The following is a 27,610-nucleotide window of genomic DNA, read 5'->3' as shown; positions in this document are numbered from 1 at the left end:
CTCTCTTCACTGGGTCCAGAGTCTAGGCAGTCAAGACAGGAACACTCTGGATGGGTGGCCATTCACAGGGCAACACACGTACACATTCATACCTGATAGACACTTTTTTTTTTAATTATGTTTATAGCTGATACACCCTCCTTGTGTCTTTTGCTTTGTCTACAATGATCTACTATATACACTGGAATGAAATTTAATTCAGACTATCAGTATGTACAATTACAACATGTGGCAGATGCTCTGATCCAGAGCAACATTCCTTTCTAATCATTTTAAACAGGTAAAATTTACACAGGTAACACCTGTGGTGTTAAGAGTCTGGCCCAAGGCCCCTTACTGATGTAGAGTGGTGAGCTTACACTGATGGAAAAAACGAACATGGTTTGTCATGATGAAATCAACTGTGCTGCCCACTAGTCTACACCAAGCTCCAATTATTTTATATTCTTTATTCATATACATATATAATATTATATGCTAGGCAGTGGTATTTAGAAAGTAGGATACATCTCTTACAGCATAACAAGCCCCAAGCATTTACTGCTCCTATGTACAGTGAGATAACCTTTAGGAAATATATGAATGTCATTAGCAATGACCTATTTATATGCAGTGGGTGCATATTTGTCCTGCATTTTACAGTCTGAATGGGCTGAGAATGAGTTTGGAGTGGCCAAACACCAACCTAGTATATGGTGGTGACAAAAGACAGCAAGGTGTGAATGAAACCACACAAAATCTCTGCTTTTCCCGTCATCACTGTCTTCCATTTCTTTCTCTGCCTCATGAATATGGAGTCTGTACGCCCTGTGCCAGACAGGGAAGGTGGAAGGACGGAGAGGGGGCGTGGTCAAAGTGAGGGATTGATGATGTCGATGAGGAGAGCTGCCGAAGGGGGCGGGGCTGGGTGGGTGGTGACGGTGATGTGGTCAGTTGCCGTAGCGATGCGCAGGCTCCATGAGGGAAGGCTGCTGCTTATTGATCAGAAGACGAGTCCCTGTCCCTCCACTTGATTTAGACTGTGGAAAACAGTGGCACGGCCATTGTGAGCGAGTCCGGGAGTGTGTATGAGAGTGGAAAAGAGTGGGAGAAAGAGAAATGAAAGTGTCTGCCGTCATTTCATGGTCCATGATGGTGGTGTGGTTCTGACCTGCTTGTACTAAGGAGGGGCTCTCTCAAGCCTGCCGCACAACAAGGAAGAACTCGACTGCAGGTAACAATTACATCTCTCCTTCTTTCTCTCGCTCCAGTCCCCCATTGTTCCCCCCATCCTCTCTTTCTCCAGGGAATGTGTAACCTTGATCTTCGTTCCTCATCCATCCTTTCTATTCTATTGTTATTCCCCTTTCATCTCACCCAGCTTTTGTGTCTACAGCAGGTTCCCTATGTGTTCGTATCATGACAAAATGTAATGTATGATGTTTTTTTAAAATTAGACACAACACAGCTGGACTCATTTCCTCTTACAATGCATTATTCATAATAGTTCGCTCTAGGTGTAGAATTGTGTTCCATCTACTGAGACAATTCCATCTATTGACAAATAAGATGCCTCTTCTCTCTTATAATTGTGATATTTCTGCGACATTTTTTTTTTGAGATTTCGTCATTGGACATTATGTACAACAATTTATAATATATTTGCCAATGCTTGTGTAATTTTGTTGAATCAGTTTTACACAGTGTAAAGAGTCTTCACTCCTCGGGCTGGCAGGGTTGATTTATGGAGGCTTGCTGTTTCTCGCTTTTTTGTTTTTTCGTGCCGCCATATTTTTTCCTCAGCTCGACGCTAGTGTCCTGATTGTCGTTATGATGCTAATATTTAGCACAGACAGGTAAACTCCAGAAACTTAGCTAGTGATAGCACTTCCAGGGATTTCCTTCACCGGTCTAATTCAAATAAATATTTTAGGGATATGTTGTTTTTAATGACGGTATTAATTGGTATTTTAATGTAATATAAGCATCAGTTGGCATAATTATATTCAGATATATAGAGTAACTATACAGAAATTGTCTGACATATTTATTTATTTTTTATATTTATATCTGCCAAAGTCGATATACAAAGAGTATTTCTGGATTTTATTTCAGAGAAACAGAATATTAATTTTGGTGTCAAATGCAGCCAATTAATAAAATACAAATTGTTTCTCATAGTTGCCCATCATTGTCTAAAATAGTTTGCACTTCCACAGTCTAATAATGACACAATTAAACAGTATTTTTTAAAATAAAATAAAAATGGAAGCATCTGTCCAGTGTGATCTTTTAAAAATCGAAATATTTTATATATTTAGTATGTAATACCCAAAAGTATTTTTTAATATATTAAAAAAAATGTAAATTATTTGATTCTGATATCATGCATCTTTAATTGCAGTAATATTGTTGTAACAGTGTATTCCTCTGTGTGACACTAATGCAGAGTACACTGAAATATTTAAAACCCATTATGCCTGAGTAATAATTTTAAGAATGTTAACACTTGAAATATGCTGTTGGAGTCATGTTAAACTGGGAAATTTACTGTAAACATAGTCATAACACTTTGAGTAATATGTATTTATAGATAAAGATATTATATAACGATAGAAATATAGAAAAGTAACAATTCCATTCTGTTTTTTGAGAGATTTGTGATTTATCATATGTTCCAGAGTTATGTCATTCAGCTATGGAAAGTATTCAGTGATTTTTTTCCCCACAGCCATGACGTCTGTGTTCCATCGATTACTATGTTGTCCACATTCTATTTACAGTTCGGCACAATGCTGCTTTTTTCCTCTTCACCAGAGTGAATCAGACCAGCAACTCCCCACCATGTCACTATGTTACACTACATGACCTCAGCTTTGTGTTCTGATTATCCAATGTATAAAAGAGCCTAGTTTATTTGGACTGCTTTTGCCTTTAGCCATGGAAGCATGGAAAGAGACATGTCCCGGAGAGGTTAAACCTGAGTAGAAGGTCAAAGGCTCAACGTAAATTACTTTAAGCATACACACACTTTGGTACAGTAAAATAGTAAAGCATTAGTGGCCAGGCACTTTGCTGAGTAATGCAGTGCAGAGGGAAAGGCTTATGTCAGGCACATTTCAAAAGGATTTTTATCCAATTGTCTTTTGCCTAGTGATGTTAAATTCCCACACCCCTTTTAAGTCTACTACACTGAGACAGTACAGACAGCATTTTCCAGGAAAATATAATCTCATAGAGTAATGCTTTCTTTTTTCTTTTACCCAAAGAGAAACCTTATAAAACAGTTAATTGTTATATTTTATTTAAGTGTATGGGTAGTCCCATGTATTAAGGCATTTGTAATGTTATGCAGGTCTGTTTGATCCACAAGAGAGTATGAAATGTGCAGACATTTTTTTCCACATCTCCCAAGTTCAGCAATTGGTTGCAAAATAGATAATGATTGCATTTTTCATTTTCTGCTTCTCTTTATGTAAAAGACCCACCTTCAGTGAGACCAATGTCTGGGCTTTTGGACCGGCAGTTCCTTATTCTGAGAACTTAAGCAGATTCTTTTGATTAGCAGACAATTTTATTTCTTTTTCTCTGTAACATCTACAAATTCTTTCAGACCCAGAGTTTTCAGTTGACTTCTCACAGTGGAGGAATTAACGAACATTTGGTGATTTTTTTTTTCATAGTTCACAAGAGATGTTGATTTTGTCAATGATAAAAAGTACTTGTCTAAAAGTTGCTGCATGGTTATTAGTAGTCCTTCTTGCAATAATCTTTCAACAGATTTCTGTTATTATTGCTTTACTGTTTTTATCTTTTCTTGTGAAAATTAATTGTTATTTTTCTCCTGAGAAATATTCATTCATTCATTCATTCATTCACATTTTCCCTGTAATCATTACAATTATCAGTGCCATATCAACAATATTCATGTTAAATTAACACATTAAGTGTTAAAATGTAACACTTTTGAACACTGTCTGTGTTAGTTTAACACAGGTGAGTTAAACTTGTGTGAACTTTTATCCTGTTCAAGGATGGGGTGGGTCCAAAGCCTACTCAGAGTCACTGTGCTCAATGCTGGAACACACCCTAGTCATCTGAAATTTCCCCTGAAAAATTAATGACTTAGCTTCTTTTCCTGGGACTTAGATAAAGGGTTTACTTTTGCACTGAAGATTTAAAACAGAGCCATTACTGTGCAAGTTCAGTTGCCTCATTCATGGCTATAGAACCAAAAGTCCAAATCATACTCAACTGTTTGTTGTTTTTTTTTTTTGTTTTTTTTGTTATCTTTGCCCTCCTACTATATTAATTCTATTAGGAATGATGCCAGGTTTTGATGATAAGATTACCTCATCCTTAAAAAAGCACCTGTATTCTCTTTACGATTCACCTTTTGGACCGTGATTTCTTGATTGTTCTTGTATCTTATTGGGAGATTTCAGTTGTCAAAACAGCCAGGAGCCATACAGGCATAGGCTATGAATAAATAAAAAGGATCCAATGTTGTGCAGATACGGAATGAAGGTTTATTTTACAAGCTTAGCATTTCACATCTCTCAGAAAGGGAACTTTCTTAGAAAATAGAGGTTACTGCATTTTGATTTTAAGCAGGTTATTCAATTCATATACATCAATCAGCCTTAATGAACTACTACTACGCACCACAGTGTGAAAGGGGGCTAGCAAAGTATGGAGAGCTTAGGAAGGATGGCCTTCTGTAATTTTAGGGCTATGAACCTACAAACCTTGAACCTACAAAAATACAAGTATATAGTCAGTGGAAATGATGAAATAGACAGCGAATGTTGAAACATGATGGTATTTATGTTATGTCTCATCGGTGTTACAGTTACAAGAATAGTTCAAACAAGCATTCACTGAGAATATTTTTAAGATCTTTATTTTATGGTGAAAGTGTAGGTAATGTTGCAAGTGTTATGTATTGTATTCAGCTGTGAGAATGTACCCATTATTATTAAGAAATGTCCTTTGTTTGGGAAGCACATTGTTTTAGGTCTGTGTAATCATTCCTTTCCTAGTCCCTGAGTCCCACAGTTCATCAGCAAGTTCCCCCACAGCACTGCTGAATTAATCAGATTGTGAATAAAACATAAACTATAGGGCCACACAGGGTCAGAAAGGTCTTACTACATATTTTTTAAAGTTTAAAACTAATTAGAAAAAGCAAATTGTTAATAATTTAAATAGGAAATAAACTTGATGTATTCTCAGTTGTGTAGCCTTAGTAGATTCAATATTTTGACATGTTCAGTTACAGTAATTGCAGGCATTTGAAGATTTGATATTAGTCTTTACACATAGAGCGAAGCTTTGACTAGAGCTGTCCTCAGTGTGGGTTATGTGTATCTTGGTGTATAATTTAGCTAGTTAGCTTATTTTTGGATTTGGTACAGGACTAATGGAACTGATATTTCAATGCATAGGGCTGATATAATTCATGTTATAATAATGTTATAATTCCTCTTATAATGATATAATAAAGTTTTTAATGTCAAATTCATCATTTGTAGATGGTAAGCCTTCAGTATTCATAAGCTGTATTAGCTTTTGTGCAAAACTAAACAATCAAGTTTGGACAAACCTAAATTATCCTGTGGAAATTTGACATTCACCAAACATTTGTTTTGGTAGTATTGCAGAATTAAGTTTGTCATACAGCAATTGATGATTGTATTTATTGGCTGGTTTGTTTAGGATTGTGATCGAGCTGATCTTGAAGTGGTTGTCTAAGTGAAGGCGTCAGTATGGAGGCTCCTCTGGTGTGTCTGGATGAAGAGTTTGAAGATCTCAGGCCGTGTAAAATGGACGAGCTGGAACCAGAGCAAGTGCCCCGTCGACCATACGGCACCATCCCTCTGGCCCCTCTGGGACGGGAAGATTTCTCTGAGCTGGAGAACTTCTCAGAGATGATGAGTTTTAAATCCATGGAGGATCTGGTGAATGAATTTGATGAAAAGCTAAACGTCTGCTTTCACAACTACAACACCAAGACGGAGGGCCTGGCCCCAGTGCGCAACCAATCACATGCTGATGAGGATGAGGAAAGACTTCAGGATGAAGAGTGCGTAATCTTTACTTTTCTTCATTAAAAGTGCAAAGATGAAATGTTTTATATTACAAACTAACACTTTGTGTTTACGTGTATTATTTTAATACGTTAAACAAACTATATAATCATATCCGCTTAAATCTTGAGGCGGAAATACTGGCCCCCAAAATGTACGGGTTGGATATTGCTTCATACTATAGGAAATCTCTATTGCATATACTCTTAATATATTCAAGTGCCAATGTTGTAGTAATGTTACAGAACGTCTGGCACAAATGTCCAAACACGTTCAAGGTGACAAAAATGTCTATAAATAGACAAATAGAGTACATTTATTACTGTAAACATCTACCTTCCTCTTAAAAAAACACGTCCAAACACGTCCAAAGCATATTTTATAATTGCACTTATAGACAGAAATCAATGTAATTTATATAGTGTTCCAGTCATTAGAGCTTTACATACTTAATATTTAATTACTAGTAAAAAATGCAACAAAAATGGGAAGCAATTTCAGGCAACAGGGCATAGTAATATGTCCAAAACAAGCAGAAGCAAAAAGTTATTAATAGCCATATATAGAAACACAAAAATAAAATCCTTAATGGTGACGGCAATACAAAACATGTCATCTACAAATAACTCCTTAGATGTCCAAGTCATGTAACTGCAGCTTGTGAAATGAGCTCTTCTTTCAGAAGCTGCAGTCAGTTTTTGCAACCAGCCACCAGTGAACTGATGTGATGTCTGTCAGCTGTGTCTGTCAAACAACACCAGAATGCTCTCAATTCACCACTGCTGTGTGTGTGTATTTGTGTGTGTGTGTGTGTGTGTGTGTGTGTGTGTGCGCACTTTGGCCCTGAATTATTTAGCATATTTTTATACGCCTCAGAGCTTTTTGTTTGTTGGGGCCTGTCTCTATCAGCTAGTTGTCACTGCTCTGCTTTCCAGTGGGGAGAGTTTGGAATATGAACATTCCAAATATAGCACAGTGGTGCAGAGGTGCTTTTGGGTATTCTTATTGATCCAGCCTTGCAGAGGGCACACCATGTATCAATAAAACTATGTCAGCAAAAGCCAAAACCATGGCCTATTTATGATTTATGCTTTTTCAGCAAAACAAACCAACAAAACCTTAAAAGTCAATATAATGACAGACTAGCTATGTCTTTATGTTTCAGTAGCATGTAAACACACATCATCAAACACTGAAAAAAAAGGTGTATATTGTTTCCTGAAGGTGTATATTGTTTCCACGTTTTAATATACAAACCCCAGTTCCAGAAAACTTGCGATGCAGTGAAAAATATTAATAATAATAAAGCAAATCATTTAAAACTTATATTTAGTTTTTTCATATAAAATATTAAATATTTAATGTACACATAAACACACATCTCCGTTTTCACCTTTTTACATGGGTTAAATGTGGGCATTAATCACTGTCTGTTCATAGCAGCTAATATCAAAATGACCAATGCTGAAAAATGACACAGTTTGTTTAACAAGTATCTCCATTGGCTGCTAGACCTGTCCATCAAAACTGTGTATCACCCACATCCCTCCATTCTCCCAGTACTGTGTCAGTGCTAAAATTAACAACTGAAATAATAGACCAGCAAGGCTATAATTAATCACAATAAGGATTAAATATGCATTTTTGCATAGCCTCCCAGCTTTTCTGGAAATTTGTAACTTACCACATAAAGACTATTATTAAAAATATAAAGTTAGCAAAAGTATTGTGTAAGACTAAATCAATTCATCTTGTCTCATGAGAAGCCTTTCCAGAAAATCTGAACATATTACTGTAGCAAAATGTCAAACTCACAGTTAATACCCTTAATTTCAGATAAAACATGGTATGAGCATGTTTTTGCACAATATTGCTTATATGTATACTGTTAGAGTTATACATAATCACATATGCTGTATTTATACTGACTTTCAAAGTAGTCCGAATGTGTCAGATATACACATGTTAAACAGCTCTATGCAGTATATTTCACTGTGTGCATAACACACCAGATATATACATTATTATACCACAGTTAATTCCGACCCTGCGATGTGATTGGCTGAGAGATGTTTCATATTGCACGATAATGGCACTCTGACTGATCTGACTTCAGATATTACTCCGCAAAATAAATGTAACCTAGCAATGATGCCAGTGCTTACAAAACCTGGACTTATTCACACAACAGGGAACCGGTTCATTTTCCATTTGTGCACCTTATTTTAAACAGAGTAAATAGTTAAGACGCGGTGGACCGTTATATGCTTTCCGATTTGTGAACAAAAGAAAAACGGATATAAATAAAAGAAAATTGCTACGTCCACGTAGTTTCTGTGATTGTGTTTAACTCGAGTCAATGCGCATATTTTTCAGCTGCTCTCTGAATAATGCAGAACTTGTTTCCCAACAAATCTGATGTGAACACGGACCAACTCGCTGGAGAGAACCAAAGTTAAAACATCCTGGGGAGGATCACCCAAGTTAAAGATCCAGAGTTCATTGGCCAAAAAGGAATGTGTGACGGAATGGAAGTATTCTTCCAAAAAAACAGTGATAACGGACTGTGGTTTAACTGCAACAATACACTCAAGGTTCGTGCTATAACATGAGGTACTCACCTTCTGCTTGTAGCATGTACCTTGAGTGTATTATTGCTTAGTAATACACACTATACAGCATTATACACACACCATACATACACTATACATATTCATACAGGGAATTGTAAAACAAGTCAATCTTACATAATATTTTGGAGCAGGCGCTTGACTGCTTTGGCTTCATAATCACTGCTTATCCAACAGTTAATGTGAACTCTTGAGGAATTTTTATCAGTTTCCCCAGTTAGTCTTTTGTCTGAGGTGACTGCAGTTGTTGGGCGCCGAAGGCTGTTTTGATGGCTTGTTTTGATGTGAGTCAGTTTGTGGACCAGCGTGAAATTATTTTACACAGACGCTCCTGCTGTGATGTGTTCTTATTCCCCATAGCGTCTGTTCTTGGCTTAGATTTGTTTTGTCCCTCTTCCAGAGTTTCCAACACAAAACCTGTTCAAAAACCTAGAATCATCTCTAATCTGGATCTAATAATTCACACACATTTAGTATGGGTCTGGTTTGATTCTGTGCTCAACACAGAACCACAAATATTTTCATTGTTAACAAATGTCGAGGGGTTGTTCAAGCCTCATGGAATCCTATTCTATTTGCTGTGACCTTGATAATATTCAGTTTTGTCAAAATAAATAACACAAATTGAATAGTATTTCTCTAGAAAAATTGCATAGCTTTGGGTTTCCATTTAAAAAAAATTCTACATACACAGTCCACATCCATCATATTAGATTATGCTCAGAGTTTATCAAAACTATGAAATATTTAATATTTTATGTTTTTGTTATTTTTTCCAACAAGTCAAACTCACAAATAGACACTGTGAAGAAAAGCCCCGATTTATGTTTGTTGACAAGAAAACGTAATTTGACCAGGGAATTTAAAACCTGTGAATGTATCACATTTATTTACATGCCACGTGAATGCAAAATAAATAGCATTTAAAACATACTAATCTAGTAGAGTGAGCTAGGTTGGAGTTTTGCCAACATTCTGTCAAGCTCGGTAACTTGCCAACACTAACTAGGAAAGAACACATTTGGGGGTCAGTTGTATAACTGGGATGATCTAAGATTTGTTTTGTCTGGCTGTGAAGTAGTCTGGTAGTTCTAGACATTGGACTATGGAAAGACAATGGGTCAGTACCAGTTTGTTCCTGATGCTGCGCAGTACTGGAGGTGTTGTGCTTGTTGGTGGTCAGGGCACTTGTGAATGAGTGCTTGTTCTCTGACTGACTAAACTGTAGCTCTGGGAATTTACGGATAGACACATACCAATGGACACAATGCAGAAAAAAGGAAAAACATCTGCAGCTCCATCTGTTATGTGAATATGAAATGTCTCTAGCTAAATCCATGTATGTTGAAAAACAGTTATATTAAAGCATTGTTAAATATTAAATCTCTTTTTATTGATGCTTTGGATCATCATTTTATTATTTTCTGAATTATTATGTAAGTTTTTCCTGAGTATTCTTGCTTTAAATGTGACAGGGATTATCAGCTGTACACAACTGAAAATGTTGACGTATTTGTGTTCTTTGTGATTTCTAGGTTATATTATGTTACTTATATAGGTTATAGCCACTGTGTTGGGGTCATCAAGAGCCAAAAAGAAAACATCAGAATAGTGCTGTGCAATATGAGAGCAAATCAATATCACAATTACTTGTACATTTTACCATGATTACGATTAATGAACGATTACTTTGTTTTTGTATTTTTGACCCTCATAGTTCAGTGACGAGGCTTGTACTGTAAATATGCTCCAGTATTAAATATGGGATATTTTTTCTAATGATACTGGGAGCTTGTTCTTCTCTTGAGCAGTGTTTATATTTGGTGTGTGAGTGTACTTTGGCCGCTGGAACTGTTTTTTCTCAGCGTTTACATTTCACTTCTTTTTGTTCAGTGTCGTATTAATTATAGTCCAAACGCAGCGCGTCCAAACCACAGACACTGTGTTTTTCTTTGGTACGAGCTGCTCGAGTTGCTTGGTCGGCCTCTGCGTTTAGGTGGCCTCCATGTGGCAGATAGGGGCTGAATCACGTGACTACAGCTTGGTAACGTGGTTTTAAAGGCACAGTGCATGAACACACGGTGGGGACATAACAAAAAAAACAGTTAAAAAAATTGATATAATCGATATAGACAAGATTATGTCGATTAGTTCTGAATGTCGATTTTGATTAATTTTCGATTAATTTCCCAACCCTACATCAGAATATCTCTTTAAATTAAATCACACTGTACCTTTTTATATAAAGGTATAGTCAATGCCATATGGGTCACTTTGGTGACACTGTATCCCACTTAAAATTGTAATAACTGATTAGTGAATCATGTGTTGGATTGTTCATGCGGTTATGAATCAGTTCATTCAGCTTCTTCACTGGTGATAATTAGCAGCAGTCATTTTAGCTGATTACTGGAAATAATATAATATCAGTGTACAGTCCAAGCAGTGCTTGAATTTAAAAGGTAAATTTTTGCCTTCCATTTTTACTACCAGCTGAACTACCTTGAACAGTAAGCTGACACCCTCTGGAGTGTGTGTGTGTGTGTGTGTGTGTGTGTGTGTGTGTGTGTGTTTGTGTGTGTGTGTATATATATATATATATATACACCAGATTTATATATACATATAAATAAAAGACCTACCACTTCTATTAGGCTTGCTACTGCACAGCTGCTGTATGTTGGCTCTGTCTTGTGTGTGTTGAGTGTGTAAGTGTTTGTGGTTATAAATGTGTGTGCTTGGATTTGTGTTTGTAGTGTGTGGGACGCACTGACTGATAACTACATGCCGTCTTCTGTGTCCAGTTGGGATGGCCCCAACTCGGAGACGCTGAACGGCAACCTCTCAGATGACGAGGTAAGTCAGTTAATACCTTAAATCAGGAAACTCTGAATTGTCTCTTGTCTTCTCTAGCTCACACAAGTTCAAGTTCACGTATACAAAATTGTATTTGTATTAATAGATTTAGTATCATACAATTAATATCTCACCCTCTGTCATCGCCCTTTCTCTCTCTCTCTCTCTCTCTCTCTCTCTCTCTCTCTCTCTCTCTCTTTCTTTTACCCTCTCTCACTTTCCTGCCCTCTGTTTCACCCTCTCTCTCACTTGCTCTTTCACCATTTCCTCTCTCTCTCTCTCTCTCTCTCTCTCTCTCTCTCTCCCTCTCTCTCTCTCTCTCTCTCTCTCTCTTTCTCTTACCCTCTCTCACTTTCCTGCCCTCTCTTTCACCCTCTCTCTCACTTGCTCTTTCACCATGTCTCTCTCTCTTTTTCTCTCTCTCTCTTTCTCTTACCCTCTCTCACTTTCCTGCCCTCTCTCTCACCCTCTCTGTCTATCACTCTCTCTCTCTTTTTGCCCTCAACCTGAAGCCAGAACCAAGCTCTATGTCGGACATGTGCTGTTCAATCTAATAATAATAAACTGCTAAAATCCCTGTAAAGTGCACTGAATTTTCTGTCAGTCATTTCTGGGATAATTTCCAGCTGAATGACAGCCTCACATGGCACTTTGTGGAATTGGAGAAAAAAAATGTGCTCACTCTATAATATGCAGCTGTGAAAATGATCAGAATTAAAAGAATAATCAGATTAAATCAAACCATTCATGGAATGCTTCAGTGTAATGTTTTTCAGCTGAACCTCTGGGTCATAATTGAAACTCCAGGGAAAGTTATGATTGAGCTGCAAACTTGTTTCTAAAATAAATGTGTGTTAACTCAACATTTAAAAATATATATTTTATTACAAGAAATGTCTCAAAATATTGACTTTGGTAAATATTTGGTAAATACATGTACAAAGACACGTAGTTACAAATAATATCAAAAATGTCAGGAAAATTCTTTTAAAAGATCAATGGACTTCCTTTCTCTGAAGCTGTTCATCATACGGCAAGCTCAAATACGGCTCAGAGTCCGGGCCAGAGTACAGCAGCGCTCGCCAGTACATTTTAATGGAATAATGTAGAGTTCTATTCTGTCATTTATTATGTGTGAGCATGACACTAATATGATCAGAGTTACAGTCAAGGTTGTTTTAATAACCCTGTTGCTCATAAATCTTGTACAGATACATGAAAAAGAGGAGGAGGAGATGAATGAAAAGAATGAAAATGGCAACTGTCTAAGTGAGGAACCTCTCATCACAGCTGACCAGGTGAGCAGGTCAACACCCTTCAGTTTCCGCTCACATCTAGTGGAAAGTGTCTTTTCAGCTAAATCATAATTGAAATGGCAGTTGAATCCTGGCTATTTTCAAGAATCAAAATCCAAATAAAGTGTTGTAAATTGTTTTAAATTGTAATTCTAATGATTCCTCATTAATGGTTTGACGTGAAATGGTGTGTTTTAGTGAAACTCAGACTCTGTGTTTCAGCGCTGGTGGTAGGAAGATAAAAATGTCTTAAACAGAAATATGGCCATTTCATTTATGTCCAAAATGACCACATATGCTACTTCACATAAAATCTGTTGTAGAGCAATATATGGGGTAAAAATAGTGTATTATTAACATTTTACCATAGCTTCCAGTGAGATAGCTTTTAAACACTTTAAAGACTTAGGATGTCTGGTTCCTATCACCACCTCTGTGAACATATCGTATTTCAGTTTATTTTTAAAAGTGGTCTCAATCATATCCAAATGATCAACATGTTCAGTTCTACAGCCTAATCCTATTCTAAAACACCATAACAGAAATGAATGATTTATGATTGATAGATATTTGTGCAAACCATTTTCTGCTAGTCATGTTTTATTCTAATGAATCAGTCTCGATGACATGATTGGCATGATAGCAGGAAGGAAGTCAAGGCTTGCTAACTGCAGTTGACACTGAACTGTGTTTTGTGTACATTGTGAGAGAACACACCTAATTGAGTGAGTCTAATCATATCAGTCCTAGTGGAACATTGCATGGTGCTGTAGGGGATTTGTAGGAGGGATTAAGTCTGGCTCAAGTTTAACATAGGAAACCTGTTTTGGCCAAATGCCCTTGTTTAGGTAACAGTCTTATTTGTGCACCATCATTCCTTTAAAGTAATGCTGTTTGCATCTAAGTGATCTTTACTGTACTTTCTGAATTTCAAAGAAATCATACACCGTTGGAAAAAGTACTGTTGACATCAATGTGTGTTTTTGTGTGTTGGTTTTAAGCAGAGGTTACATTTTAATCTATGGTTTGCTTTTTTAATGGTGGGTGGCAACAAAGTGGGTGTAGTTCTGTTCAATTGACGTGTAGCCTTTGTGTTATTACCTAGAAATGTTGAAGTAAACTAGATTTAGATTATTTCTTTATTTATTTATTTAGTCTTAATAGTGTAATTTAGCTGCACTCGAGTTACAGACCTAATTTGTAACATTCCTTATTGGCCAGTTAAGGCAAAGCAGTCGGCATCATCATTATTATTATTATTAATGGAACTGGATGTTGAATTTAAAAACATGTGGTGTATATACTAGTACTGAATCTGTGCATAGTGGAAGTTTGAATGGCATCACCTTAATGGATATGATAGTGTTTTTAATATTTGTTTTCCGTAAATGAGATACCCATGGTATAGACGGATTTGTGAATTGTTACGATTGTAACATCTTTTTTGGGGAAATGGGTGTGTAGCTGTTGGGGTATTGTTTCCCAGTGTGGTTTGTCACATTAATAGCTGAAGAAATAGCATATGAGCTCAGCTCTGCTTGTTCTTCTGTTGTCCCCACTGCTTTTAAGCCAATGTATTGATTTCAGAGCTTTCTTATCATGTTCTGTAAATGTCGTTTACCCCCTCATCTCAACACCTCATTATCAGGTGATTGAGGAGATTGTGGAGATGATGGAGAATTCTCCAGACCCTGGAGAGACTGAGGAAGAGGAGGAGGAAGAAAGCGTTGTTGTCTCTTCTAAAAACAGTCCCTCTCTCCTGGAGGAGATCCGCCAGCTGTCTCAGGCCTCCAACAACAATTGCTCTTACGAAGGTGAGGCACTCACATCTCAAGTCTTTTATGTGGTCTGTTACTATATATATATATATGAAAATGCAAATTATAATAGGTTATTAATGGGGAAGTCTCTGTCATTGTGAGCGTAAGGCAAAACTACTTTTAGTGTGTAACAAAACGTTGCGATAAAGTAACTGCCCATATAAATAGTCTCCTTTGTTTATTGAAGTACAAAATAAAAAGTGCATTGCTTCAGTGGCCAGAATAAAGGTGTCCTCTTGTGGTTATGTTGTACACAACATATTGCTGACCAATACATCACTGTCTGCATCTGTGCCAAGCTCTGTTACTTGGAATCAAATCAAGTCTTGTTCTGAAGCAAAAAGGAATTTCAATGAAAAAGCCACAGACATGAATCAGCAGTTTTCCAGGAAACAATAGAGAAAGTTTGGACTCAAAACAGTCATAATGGAACCAAATGGAAACTTGAACAACCCCTATATAACTGATTTATAATTGAGAAACGGTGGCACAGCAGGGAGTGTCTCCAGGGTCCTGGGTTTGTGGGTTCGAGCCCTGCTCTGGGTAACTGTGTGAGGAGTTTGGTGTGTTCTCCCTGTGTCTGGTTTCCTCCCGGTGTTCCTGTTTCCTCCCAAGGTCCAAGAACACACATTTGTAGGTGGACTGGCTACTCAAAGTGTGAGTTTGTGAGTGAATGCTTCAGCGTTTGTCACCCCACGAAGGACTGGCACCCCCTCCAGGGTGTGTTCCTGTTTTGCGCACAGTGATTTCACCATGACCCTGAACTGGATAAGAGGTTACAGATAATGAATGAATAAATAAATATTGTTGCTCGTTGTCTAATTCTTTGTCTCCAAAATGCACACTATATGGGAGAAGCATAAAGTCTTACATTTTATATAAATTTACACCAAAGTTATTTAACACCACGTTGTTTAATGTTCGTAACGTTTAAGGTTCTGTTGATGTATTTGTCAGAAAATTATATAACAACATAAATAGAATATAAGTAAAGATAAAAATGGAAATACAAGGATAAGAAGATTGTGAAAAATGGACTTGTTATTTGGGGTTGATCAAGAACAATATCAAGTTACTGTAAATGTTTCTGAGGTTCTTGATTGTTGGAATATAACTTGGTCAGTGGAAGAAAACAGGAACTAATACCGAGAAAAAAACACAATATGTCACCGATTCAGTCGACTTTAATGTATTCCATTAACGTGTGTCTTGAACATGTCGTGTTGTTGCCGAGTCTGAATCAGACAGTAAATTCATCATCTGAAAAATTGCTGAATAAATGATTATTCTTCTTGTTTATATCTTAGGTTTATGTCTAACTCAGCTGTGTTTACTGTATGTCAGGTCTGAGTCTTATGCCGAGCTCAGCTCTAATGGAGTTGCTGTGCCGAGTGGAGGCTGCTATCCGGGAATATTCGGAGGAGCTGGTAGCTCAGCTGGCCCGGCGAGACGAGCTGGAGTTTGAAAAGGAAGTGAAGAACACCTTCATCACCGCACTGATGGAAGTGCAGAATCGGCAGAAAGAGCAGCGTGAGCTCAGCAAGCGCCGCCGTAAAGACAAGGCCATGAGCCTGCAGGGGTCAACACGCTCAGACAAGTCCAGCAGCATGCCAGTGAAGGTATGTAGGAGGAAAATAATGGAGACAGTTCAGCAGAGAATACATTTAAATGTGTAAAGGCCGGTTTATATTCTCACTATGAATTTTATATTTGCTGCTTTCTGCATCTGTGTGTGTGTAGGAGAGGAGTTTGTGTTCCTGTACTTCTTCGGTTCTGTATAAACAATGTTTGCCCGACTGCTGACCAGTCATAGCAGTCTGCACTGATGCGATGCATAGTTACATTTCTGGAGACGAGCGAGTCACGCTGCATTTACATTGCTCCAATGCGTTAACGGAGGTGAACGCATCGGACCTCTCCAACTGGCTGCGTTGTTCAATTAAATTACGTGTGGGTGTTTGCAACTAGCAGGCAAACACCAGCTGTCTTCTGATTGGATAGACGAGTCCCGTTGGCCAGATTCATTTGCATACATGTAATCTCGGCTCAATTTTTCACCACACCGCATTCCCCAATCTCAACACACTAGACCCATGATGCACCGCACAGCTGCGGCTGATGGAACCAGTGTAAATGCAACGTCAGGCCATGCTATAGGCTGCAGCATAGGGTCCACTTCGACATGTTGCCTATGGCATAGGTTTAACGCAGAAATATAAATTGGGCTTAAGATAGAGAGAATGAACACCTGTGTGTCTGTTTGTGAGTGAGAGAAAGAGAGAGAGAGAGAGAGAGAGAGAGAGAGAGAGAGAGAGAGAGAGAGAGAGAGAGAGAGAGAGAAGTGGGACACTGAGATAAGATGTAAAATAAGATGGCAAGAGGAATAGATGGCAAGTGAGAGATTTAGAAAGACCATGATAAAGACAGACTTTGAGAGACTAGATAAAAGAACAGTTGTGAAAGTGTAAAGAAGAGAACTACAGGATGGCAGATGGAGTCACACAAAGGGAGATGGAAGCAATTTGAAATAGACATGAGACATGAGAAAGCAGTGGAGAGAGTGTTTCAGTTTGACAGGTATTATGTTTGAATGTGAGTGAGAAAGAATGAGAGAGAGTGAGAGACAATGAGTGAAAGTAAGTAGAAGTATGTGAGATGCTTTCTGCAGAGTATTCTCTCTCTCTCTTAGTCTTGGGTTAATGGACCTCCTCAATTAGCTTTAACTGCACTTTACTGGAAAAGCAGAGGAAGCATTCCCAGACACTCAGCCTCATCAGGTGGAAAGCCCACTGCTGCTGTCTGCAGTCTAAGGAAATTATTTCCATGTTGTGTCTGTCACAAATCATCACAAGCATAATTCACATGTTTGTCATAGAGCCGGTCCGGGTGACTGTCTGTGTGGAGTTTGGTGTGTTCTCCCTGTGTCCGCATGGGTTTCCTCTGGGTGCTTCGGTTTCCTCAAATGGTTCAAAAACACACGTTGGTTGGTAGATTAACTACTCAAAAGTGTTCATGGGTGTGAGTGTGTGTCGTCCTGTGAAGGACTGCTTTGCTCCCAGTAATTCCGGGTAGGCTCCGGACCCATCGCGACCCTGAATTGCATAAGCGGTTACAGACAATGAATGAATGAAGCAGTGCTGGGTCATTTTTGACTTTAGATTCTCCGCATAAACATATACACAGTGAAGCGGCAGTGAAGTATTACTAAGAATCTCTGTAATGACATTCAAGAAGGAAGCTTTTCAATCTGTACATGTGTATGGCACATTACACAGCAAACCATAACGAACGACTGTATCATCTAAATAATTGTCTACTGCAGAAATTCTGAAAGTTCAATGGAATCATTATAAGGTTCCCTGGATTAATCTGAATTGGCAGACAGCTGAAAACTGAATTATATGAATCATATTAGCATCAAGGTTGATGACAAATCTGTAATACAATTAGAAATCTGGATTGGCATGGACGGCATAAAAATAGTATTGATCAGTCCAGAGTTCAGAGTTAAACACAGCATCCTCACAATCAGTGTCTGTCTGAACAGAGCTGAAAAATGTTCTGACTGAGAGCTGATTCTACTTGTTGGTAGAAAACGCTGTTAAAGCATAAAGCCACAATCAGTGCCGGACAGACATTTCTGTTGGAAATTGTAAGAGGTCTGCCTGGGGCTGGGGCAAGGCTGCCTGCTGCGCCACCCCCAGCCACTAGAGGGAGACATAGAAACACTATTCCTTAATTTAAGGCAATTAGTTCCACCTGGGCCACTCCTATTTAAGGGACACCAACCTGCACATCAGTGCTCAGTCTTGGGGTTCTGTTATCAGAGTACTACACAGGACTGGCTGGTAATATGGCAAACCCCCTCGAGGTTTCTCCAGGGTCTCCCTTTCTCTCCATCTTCTAGTTCTCCACCAGAGCTTTCTGTTTGAGTTAACCTCAGAGGGTTTCTCTGGTTTCTCTCCTTGGGATTCAGTATTTTCCCTTTTCCCATTTTGTGTATGAATAAATAAATAAATAAAAATAAAATAAGTTTCTTGTTCTTTTGCCAGTGACTGTGACTCTTTTTTTCCTCCATTTTGTTTTGGGAAACTCTTCATTGCTTTTGTTTTCATTTTGCTCAGTAATTTTGAGCTGATCTTAAGTTTTCCTCTCTTTTGTTTCATTCTTCCTGGCATTCTAAGGTCAGAGGGTTGTTTGTGTCTGCACTTGAGTTCTATTTCTCCGGTCCTCGGTTAGTAGCTCACCCTGTTTACTGTAGTCTCACAAATCAAGGGTTTGGGATTCGGATCCACTCCTGGGTGAGCTGCCACGTTACAGAAATACAATCCTTGGGCATTTCTAGAATGCGTGTTCTGTTCTCGAATGATCCTCCAGTTGCAGGAACTTGGTTTTGAACCTTCTAGGAGCGTTATATAAGAGCTGTTTAATATTTCATGTCTCTGATGTCTCCATGCAGCGTTTCAGCATGGAGGGGCTGTCTAACATCCTGCAGACGGGCATTAGGCAGACATTCGGCAACTCAGGGACAGACAGACAGGTGAGGAAGCATGACACATCAAAATATCAAAGCATATATGTTTATGTCTTTCTTTCTCTAAACATGGCTCTTTGACTTCCCTGTATTGTGCAGTACCTAAACACAGTTATCCCCTATGAGAAGAAGGGATATGCTCCAACTGTGGATGAGCTTCAAATGCTCACAAAAAGTAAGTGAAGACACCACAGTGCTTATGAGTCATTAACTATGGCTGTCTTTGAGCATTCAAAGTGTATTTTAATATTTTGAAAACTGCATAAACCCTGACAAACCAACTCATCAGAAACATCTAATTATAGGGTCAAATTATTAATGCATATTTGGACGTTATATCTGCTGATGCACATTGTGTTACTCACCCTCTAGCTCTTTATCAACAGACAGTTTCAGACCCCGGGCTCAATGTCCACCTTCCTGTGCTCCACACACTCTGAATTATATTGTGCTATCCAAATAACACCTGGTAAAAAGCTGCCCTATGTTCAGAGATGGACTACCACAGTAATGATTGGTTAGTGTGTGGCAGACAAGCACGAGTGGTGCATCTACCATTTACACATCACAAGCCTGACGCCTGGTGATGCCATGTCTGTCCTGGTCTGGGTGTCTGGCCCTGCAATCAAAATGGTGTCTTATTCACTAGAGTACACTATTATATGAAGTTAATTCAGGAGGGTAGTTATTTTGGCCACTGTGAATTATGGGTAACCTACTATCTGCTAGTGTACATGAGTACAATTTTTTGCAGTGCATTGTGGGACTGTTTAAGTGCACTGAAAATTGTCCACTATGTTTTCAGACACTACAAAAAAAAATGGAACACCAAAATAGTGCACTATACAGTGCGTAGGGTACAGTTTTGGACACAGCTCTAAACTACAGGGTTGCTGAATGGACGTCCTCTTCCCAGTCACTCTGCATAATACTAGCCCACACAAGCATTGATAGCTGGCATAGGAACTGACATTTGCTGTTCTGCTCCAAGTGTGTTGAGCCATTAGGTGACTGCATATTAATTAGTGCAACTTTGAAAAATGTATCATTGCTGTCCAATAAAAAACATGTATCATTTTTGCGTCTTCAGTTTACTACACAGCAGCTGTGAAGTTTTCACGTTGTTTTTGAGAATTTCATGATAAATGGACCAATAGAAATGCTCAAATTACTAGGATATTTTTACACTCATTTCAAGTTGAGGTTATTTCCTCGTCCTGTAACGTTAGTATTTTGGAGATGCGTGTTTGTCGTTGGACAGCGACGATATGCTAGCTCACTCCCTCTGAACTTGTGGCTGAAAGTAAGTCTTTCAATGTTGAAGTGACCTTACAAATTTACCAATAAGTTCGCAGGCTAGGTGATTCTCATAATATTGCTAATTTAACACTGGTGTCTGTCTCTCTCTCTCTCAGTTCTGTACGCCATGAAAGAAGACAGCGAAAAAGTCCCAACACTGCTAACTGACTATATACTAAAAGGTAAAGAGTAATGTGGCTGTTTATTCTCACTGCATTTTATTGATTTAGCAACAGTCTAAATATGATATTGAGTTTTGCTAGTGCCCCTTAAATGGCTCTTGATTTAGAGGCACAGTTCTGAAAATGCCTTCAACAATCCAGACATAGAGTCGTTGGTGCTTTTTATGAATACAACTCATTTACGTACGTTCCTGTATTCAGCCAACAGCAGTGTAGTTTCCTCATTCGTGTTATATTTCTTATTGAGGCACAATACAGTTCAGTTGGTCAGAAGCAGTGCATTGCATTGACAGTGTGTGATGTGTGTGTTTCAGTCCTGTGTCCTACGTAAACTGCTGTGTGTGCTCTCCTGTCTTTGGGACTGTGAGGAAGGCTGGTGGTCTTCATCCCTCTCTCTCTGTGCTCCAGTCCCAACTGCATGAGCTCCCCAACCCATTTATCAACGAGGGACCCTTAACATCTAACCATCCTACCTTCGCTTTGCTAATCCAGCTCATCTCACTGTCCTTCCTGCGCTTGCACATATCCACAAGGCCAGTACAGCGGCGCCCGGTGCTTTCCACCTTTTTTTACCGTATACTTTCCAATGGGCCAAAAGCCATATGGAGCATGTCAGGGGGAAAACAGGTAAATGCGAATCCGTCTCAGTCTCTGATCAGGTATTCTGTATTATTTTCCTTTTCTAAACTGAGCCCGTGTAAGGGCGTTTCCGTCATTCTCATCCGTCCAGATCGCAGGTGTACCGAGGGACATTACTTAGAGACAAGGTCAAACCTAGATGCGTTGTTTGCGCACATTGTTGAATAGTCTTTCCATTTGTCACCTGCTTTTTGCTGTTTCAGTATTGTGGCTTCATTTCAGCAGCTAGCATGTTTTAATGTTCACCATTAATGCCAATTTTCTGGGGAAATCCATGATGACAACCAGAGAAATTTATTTATTATTATTTTTTTAAATCCTGTTTTAAGTAATTTCTTTAAACATTAATTGTTTGATTATATCACTTTTTTTATTCATGTAATTTCTTACCATTGTGCTGTTTCTGCACAGAATTAGTGTAAATCATCTTTATTATGCCATAATGCACTCATATCTTTAATGTATATATTTCTTGTTTATTATGGGGCATGGAGGAAAGCAAAGTATGGCTGAGTCAAATTTCAAATAAATGTCAAACCCTGTGGAAAAAAAATGCTAGCTTTTCTTGTTCTATTTTCTTCTGTTTGTCTTGAGGTAAAGCAACTGGATGATTGTATTTACATGGAATGCCTGAGTCCTGTAGATGAGAGCATTGTGGAAAAATTACGAAAGCATTGTAAAAACAAGAAATCCAGCAACATTGACAACAATTTAACATTTTCAGGGATATTTAAAAATGCTAAACTATTACAAGTACTCCTCCTACATTTATATTTAAAGACAGTGTCCTGATGCAGTGCCTTGTGTAGAATCTAATTGGTTTCCCCATTAAAGACTAGGACAACTGGGTGTTTTCAAGAGAGATCATGGATGGAATAAAGCATGGCACAAACAAAACTATAAACTCATTGCCATTAAATGCTTTAGATTAAAATAACACTGTAACAACACGTTTCTCACCAGTTCCCATTTAATTAAAAATATCAATACAAATGTCCCATATACATAAGAGCTTCCTCCAGAACACAATGCACTTTAAAATCCAATGTACAATGTCTTGGGGTATGTACATGAAACACAGCTTGTCTGGCCAGATACGAAAGGAATATGCTTTGTCAAACATTCACTCAAAAGTGAAAAACATCTTTTTGCTGGAAAGCAGTTCTGGATTTCAGTTTAAAAACAAACATAGCTTTAATGCCCCCCTGCAACAGCTATTCATGCAAATCAAACTGAGCAATGCTTTAAAAATAAAATATAAAACAATACAGCATTTGGTAAATATAGCTTCTGAAGGAAATATTAATAGAATCAATTAAATCAATGCATTAGTTTAGACACAAAAGCTTTTTTCTACAGTGAAGCGTCAGCAAGGACTTACTGATTTGCTGGTTTTACTGATAATTGTGATATTGTACACAATGGCCTTAAAAAGTACTGAAAAATGACCCCCCCCCCCCAACCCCTACTTAATGAATCTTTTGTATGTCCACATAATTACACCACAAACATCCACAAGTTACGTAAATACCATTCATGGATCATAAATATTCATAACTCTCACAGCGTATCTTTGGCTTTATGTCCATTTTGTAGTTTTGAAAGTAACATGAAATTAAACCATAAATGTCACTTGTAATTTGGGGAAAAAGCTGATCACCGACAGAAAATAAGAATAAATATCTTATTTACAGTTGTTTCAGGTAGATGTCTGTATAGTTTATCGATCTTTATTTTTTTGGTAACACTAAAATAGGACCAAACTGCTGCTCTACTACTTTGTTTTTGCCAAATTCTACATTCTATGTTAAGTCTTTGCTACAATAGTGTAACAGTTACAAAAACTACCATGTATTCTTCTATAGTTATTTGGCCATAGAACATTGAAAGGCAAATATATTAACGAACTGTCCCCTGTCTTGTTTTGCAGCTGCTTATATACAAACAGGTAAACAATAATATAATAATATGCAAAATCATAATGTAAATCATGTACACTAGGCCTTGAATTCAGTTTTAACGTCTTTTTAAGAGCAAACCACAGTATTTTCAGTAATGACAGCATCAAAACCATATAAACTCATGTACTAACAATATTTGCTTGTTCATTATAAATGTACATCAAGGTCAGACATTTTTGGAATACTCTGTAAAAAGAGAATATATTAAATAATAGGATATTAAACAAATTTAGTTTTTATAGCTTTGTTTTGCATGAATTCATAATATAAGGTGTGTATATAAAAACATAAAGTAATCATTACACTAAAGTTACGTCATACTGCACGTTCTTGGACAGAGTCGTTTAAAGGGGTTATTAAAGACACACCTTCCATGTTAAGACCACTTGTCTGGTCAAGCTGAAGGATGTTCAGTTACTGTGATCTCTGGTCCATAGCTCCAGCAGTGAGCGCTGTAATATTTCTGTGAGCTGTTAACGCAGATTGACACTACACCAGAGAACCAGCTTGATTCTGTGCTGGCACCATAATAGGCACGCCCCCCATACGGGAAAGGTTAGCGATGCTGACTCCTGTAGGGATGGGTGATGGGTGGTGGGGCATCTGCTGTGTCTGGGCATCAATGTGGGACATGGAGCCTCCGTTCGAACTGGGCTGACCAGGGGGCTGAATGGAAGGCTGTCTGGGCAGTGTGGGGTCAGTGTTGTAGCCGGGCAGAGTGCGCTCCGGGGTGGAGGAGCTGGCCACTGGACGTGGACGGTACCCAGCTGTGCTGCCTGTAGCGGTGATGATGGAGGCTGTGTCGGTGGCGTGGTGGGGGTAGTGTTGCTGGTAGTGGTTGTGGGTGTCTCTGGGATGAGGGCTGGACTGGATCGAAGATAGGGTGCCATTTTTAGAGATAATGTCGGAGCCTGTACCACTCTTGGCCCAAGAGACGCGTTTAGGAGCCTGAGCGTCCTCCCTGTTACACAAACACAAGGTCAGAGTGGGCAGTGATTTTTGCTGTATTTATAACGCCTCACCCACAGTGAAACCTATGCATTAGCAGATAAACAGGAACTTCTGCCATTGGAGAGGTCCACAGTTACAAACAAATGTACAGATGAATCCATAAGAATGTGTCTATAATTTAGTTAAAATAATACAATCAATAAAGCTTAGCATTTAAAAATTATTAATTTGAATATTTAAACAACACCATGTACAAATGATTGTGGAGAATATTACACACAGCCGAAGGGGACTATGGTCAATGGTAAGCATTGCCATGCCATAAACTACCTATATATTTCCACAATTTTAGATGAAATGGTGGATGATGCCTTCAAACATTAATTCATAGAGTGTATTTATTGTTTATTCTCATATAAACTAGTGTAGCATTCCTATAAAACATACTTAATATCATTGGCCAGATCTTCCTCCATGTCTTTTCTTTTTGTCCATAAGAAAATGACGAAAAGCACAATGAGAATGACGCCCACCACTACGCCCACTGTGGCGCCAGCTATCACCCCAGCACTTGTCGCTATGGAGTCAGAAAAACACACATAAAATTCAAGTTAATTACAACAGGTCGTCCAGAATGCGTTTTGATAGTTTAACATGATTCTGCACTTAACTTCAGTGATTACCCAGTGCTTACTGCTCTCAGAAAGCAAGAAAAGGTTGAAAAACTAAATACGGCATTAAATTAATAAGGGGAGAAGTAGACCATAGCTTGAAGCAGAAATAGAACCAGACAGCTGGACGATACGTACCGGTGATGACCTCCAGGAGGATGAGGCATTTGTCCTCTCCAGCAGAGTTGGAGGATGTGCACTCATACTTCCCCGACATATTACCGCTCAGGTTATTGAGCTTCAGAGTGCCTTTAGTCGCACCTGAAATACAACAGTAAATAAAAATAAATAAAGCATTTTTCACCATCAAGAAAAACAAGAGAAATATACGTTTAACAAACAACACCCACAGACGCCTTAAAATTTAAATAAAGTTTTAAACTTGGCTTCATGTGCTTTAGTCAACACTTTTTTTTAACGCCGTCCATTGTTTTCTTTTCAGGGGACTTTGGTTTTTCAAAGAATTCTGCCTGGAAACTGAGACACATTAGTGTCATTAATTACCTGTCCTCTTCTGACCCTGAAGCACTCCACCATTTGCTACTCTGTTTAATTGCTGCGTTTGACATTATCTCACATGAAACACTTCTCAAAAGTCTCATTTCTATTAGTGTACCCAGTGCTATATAATTTTTTCACTTCATATCTGTCTGAACAGTTCAACTACATTTGGAAGTCTGTGGCTGTTTCTCATGATACCCTGTAGGGTGTATGTTCTGGGATCAAAAGAAAAGAAAAGAAAAAAATAACCTGTATGCTTCTCTTTATAAGTAGCCAGTTGTAAACATTAATCCAGTTTTGAGAATTAACTTTCAATTTATTTTCCACGTACACAATCTGCTTTAAATAAAGAATGAATATCTTAAATTTTACCATTAATAAGATCCTAAAAATTAATTTGCATTTATAGCTTTTTGATTAGAAATTAATAAATTAGTAAAGTACATTAGTACTTTAAAGATAAGCCTGTCTGTATTCAGTGATTATATTCATATGTGATATTACAATAGCTTAAACAGTGAAGCTTGTGTATGAATGACATACTGAGCATGGGGGAGAAGAAGACCTCTGAAACGGGGCTAGTTTTGGACCACTTGTATGTGGGTATAGGTTTTCCAGAGCTGGAGTGGCAGGAGAGTGTGATGTTAGCTCCGAGAACTGGCTTCCCTTCCACCTTACACACAGGCGGGGCAGGGGGGACTATAACAGACAGAGATAACATTGACAGTGAGAGATGGCTCTTCACAGAACTTTAATCCTTTGTTTTTCTGTATATATATTCAAAAGAAAAGTACATTTTCAAATGTTACACCTTCGTTTCAGAGGGCACCAGAATGTGGTAAAAAGCTGATCAGTAGTTTTGAAATATACAAACAACAAATATCATCATAGTATTTACTTAGAGAAAGCCTTGTCTTCTCAGAGATTTTAGTGAATATTTTATAAGATTATGGAATTTTACTCACCCTTCACAGTAAGTGTCAGATTCTTGGGGGATCCAGGGATGACTTGGCACACGTATGTCCCCGAATCTGACTCCAAAGTGTTATTGATGTAGATAGACAGGTTGTAAAAGGGCATTGCGTGGACGAAACCAGCTCTGTGTTTAAACTGAGGGCCACGGTTTTCTTGATTATTCATATATGTAATAATCTAGAGAGAGGGAGAGAGACAGTAACGTGAGGGTCATTAGAGAAAATTAAATATCAAAAACAACATTCATTCTAACAGAAAATCTACCAAACTCATAGTAAATCAGTGATTATGATTGTGATTATAGATTACACATCTAAAGATACTACTTTACACACTGAACGTGACGTCACATTAATAGTAATAAACTAAATAGTCTCTCAGCCTCAATTTTTCACTGGCTTACATTTTTTACTAAATATATTTCTTGAATTTTAAGTGAACTGATGTTCATTAGATACATTTGTTATGCTTTTTTTGTATTACTCTAATCAGTCTCTGGTGCTTGAACATACTGAATTCGAGTCCATTTCAGAAAGCAAAGAGACTGCGGTAGTTGTGGCTTTTCAACAGTTGTGTTCTCTTCTCTATAAACAGAAACAAAGCAGTCAATCACCCACCATTTCAGCCTTGTCAGCCATGTTCCATATAACAGTGGCCTTTGAGAGGACAGTCACTTTGTCGCTGGCCTGTAGTACAGCTGTCTGCCCCTGGATCACCTCCACACTTTTCTGTGGGAGAACAAGATTAGCAAGGACACCTACAGAAAGAGAGAAGGAGAATTGAACAATATGTTGACATCATATTCCCTATAAAATTATGGTTAGCAGAGGCAAGAGGCTGAAAAAACATTCCTTCATTATCTGTAAGCGCTTATCCAGTTGAGGGTCACGGTGGGTCTGGACCCTACCTGGAATCATTGGGCACAAGGCTGAAATACACCCTAGAGGGGGCGCCAGTTCTTCACAGAGCAACACACACACACTCACACCTAAGGACACTTTTTTGAGTCACCAATCCACCTACCAATGTGTTTTTGGACCGGGGGAGGAAACTGGAGCACCCAGAGGAAACCCACACAGACACAGGGAGAACACAAACTCCTCACAGGGCAGTCACCCGGAGCGGGACTTGAACACACAGGTCCCTGAAGCTGTGTGACTGCGACACTACCTGCTGCACCACTGTGTCACCCATGAAATAACATGGAGGAAAGAATATGTGGATGATG

The 27,610-nt window shown here is 38.3% G+C and overlaps 2 protein-coding genes across 3 annotated transcripts in view; one reads left to right on the top strand and one right to left on the bottom strand.

The window, feature by feature from the left end:
• Window positions 1–930: 930 nt before the first annotated feature.
• fez1 (fasciculation and elongation protein zeta 1 (zygin I)) lies at window positions 931–21,883 on the top strand. Of its 2 annotated transcripts, none has more exons than XM_066651139.1 (10): window positions 931–1,213; window positions 5,698–6,064; window positions 11,503–11,554; window positions 12,766–12,852; window positions 14,498–14,663; window positions 16,014–16,288; window positions 19,129–19,209; window positions 19,303–19,378; window positions 20,619–20,684; window positions 20,999–21,883. In XM_066651139.1, the coding sequence occupies exons 2-10, from the start codon at window positions 5,748–5,750 to the stop codon at window positions 21,013–21,015; spliced, it is 1,137 nt and encodes a 378-aa protein (XP_066507236.1). In that variant the 5' UTR covers window positions 931–1,213; window positions 5,698–5,747; the 3' UTR covers window positions 21,016–21,883. The 2 variants fall into 2 exon arrangements, with proteins under 2 accessions (XP_066507236.1, XP_066507235.1); XM_066651138.1 differs by having other exon boundaries at window positions 11,455–11,554.
• Window positions 21,884–22,257: 374 nt separating this feature from the next.
• The window catches only part of esama (endothelial cell adhesion molecule a), a 43,605-nt gene continuing 38,252 nt past the window's right edge, over window positions 22,258–27,610 (bottom strand). The window contains exons 2-7 of the mRNA XM_066651137.1: window positions 27,000–27,139; window positions 26,373–26,559; window positions 25,951–26,106; window positions 25,045–25,167; window positions 24,683–24,812; window positions 22,258–24,245 (exon numbers count right to left, since the gene is read on the bottom strand). Of these exons, the coding sequence (XP_066507234.1) occupies window positions 23,774–24,245; window positions 24,683–24,812; window positions 25,045–25,167; window positions 25,951–26,106; window positions 26,373–26,559; window positions 27,000–27,139 (1,208 nt within the window). The 3' untranslated portion in view covers window positions 22,258–23,773. The remainder of the gene's footprint in view (window positions 24,246–24,682; window positions 24,813–25,044; window positions 25,168–25,950; window positions 26,107–26,372; window positions 26,560–26,999; window positions 27,140–27,610) is intronic.

The sequence above is a fragment of the Hoplias malabaricus genome, chromosome 18 (assembly GCF_029633855.1).
Source record: "Hoplias malabaricus isolate fHopMal1 chromosome 18, fHopMal1.hap1, whole genome shotgun sequence".
Taxonomy (NCBI): Eukaryota; Metazoa; Chordata; class Actinopteri; order Characiformes; family Erythrinidae; genus Hoplias; species Hoplias malabaricus.
This window is presented reverse-complemented; position numbering and strand designations above follow the sequence as displayed.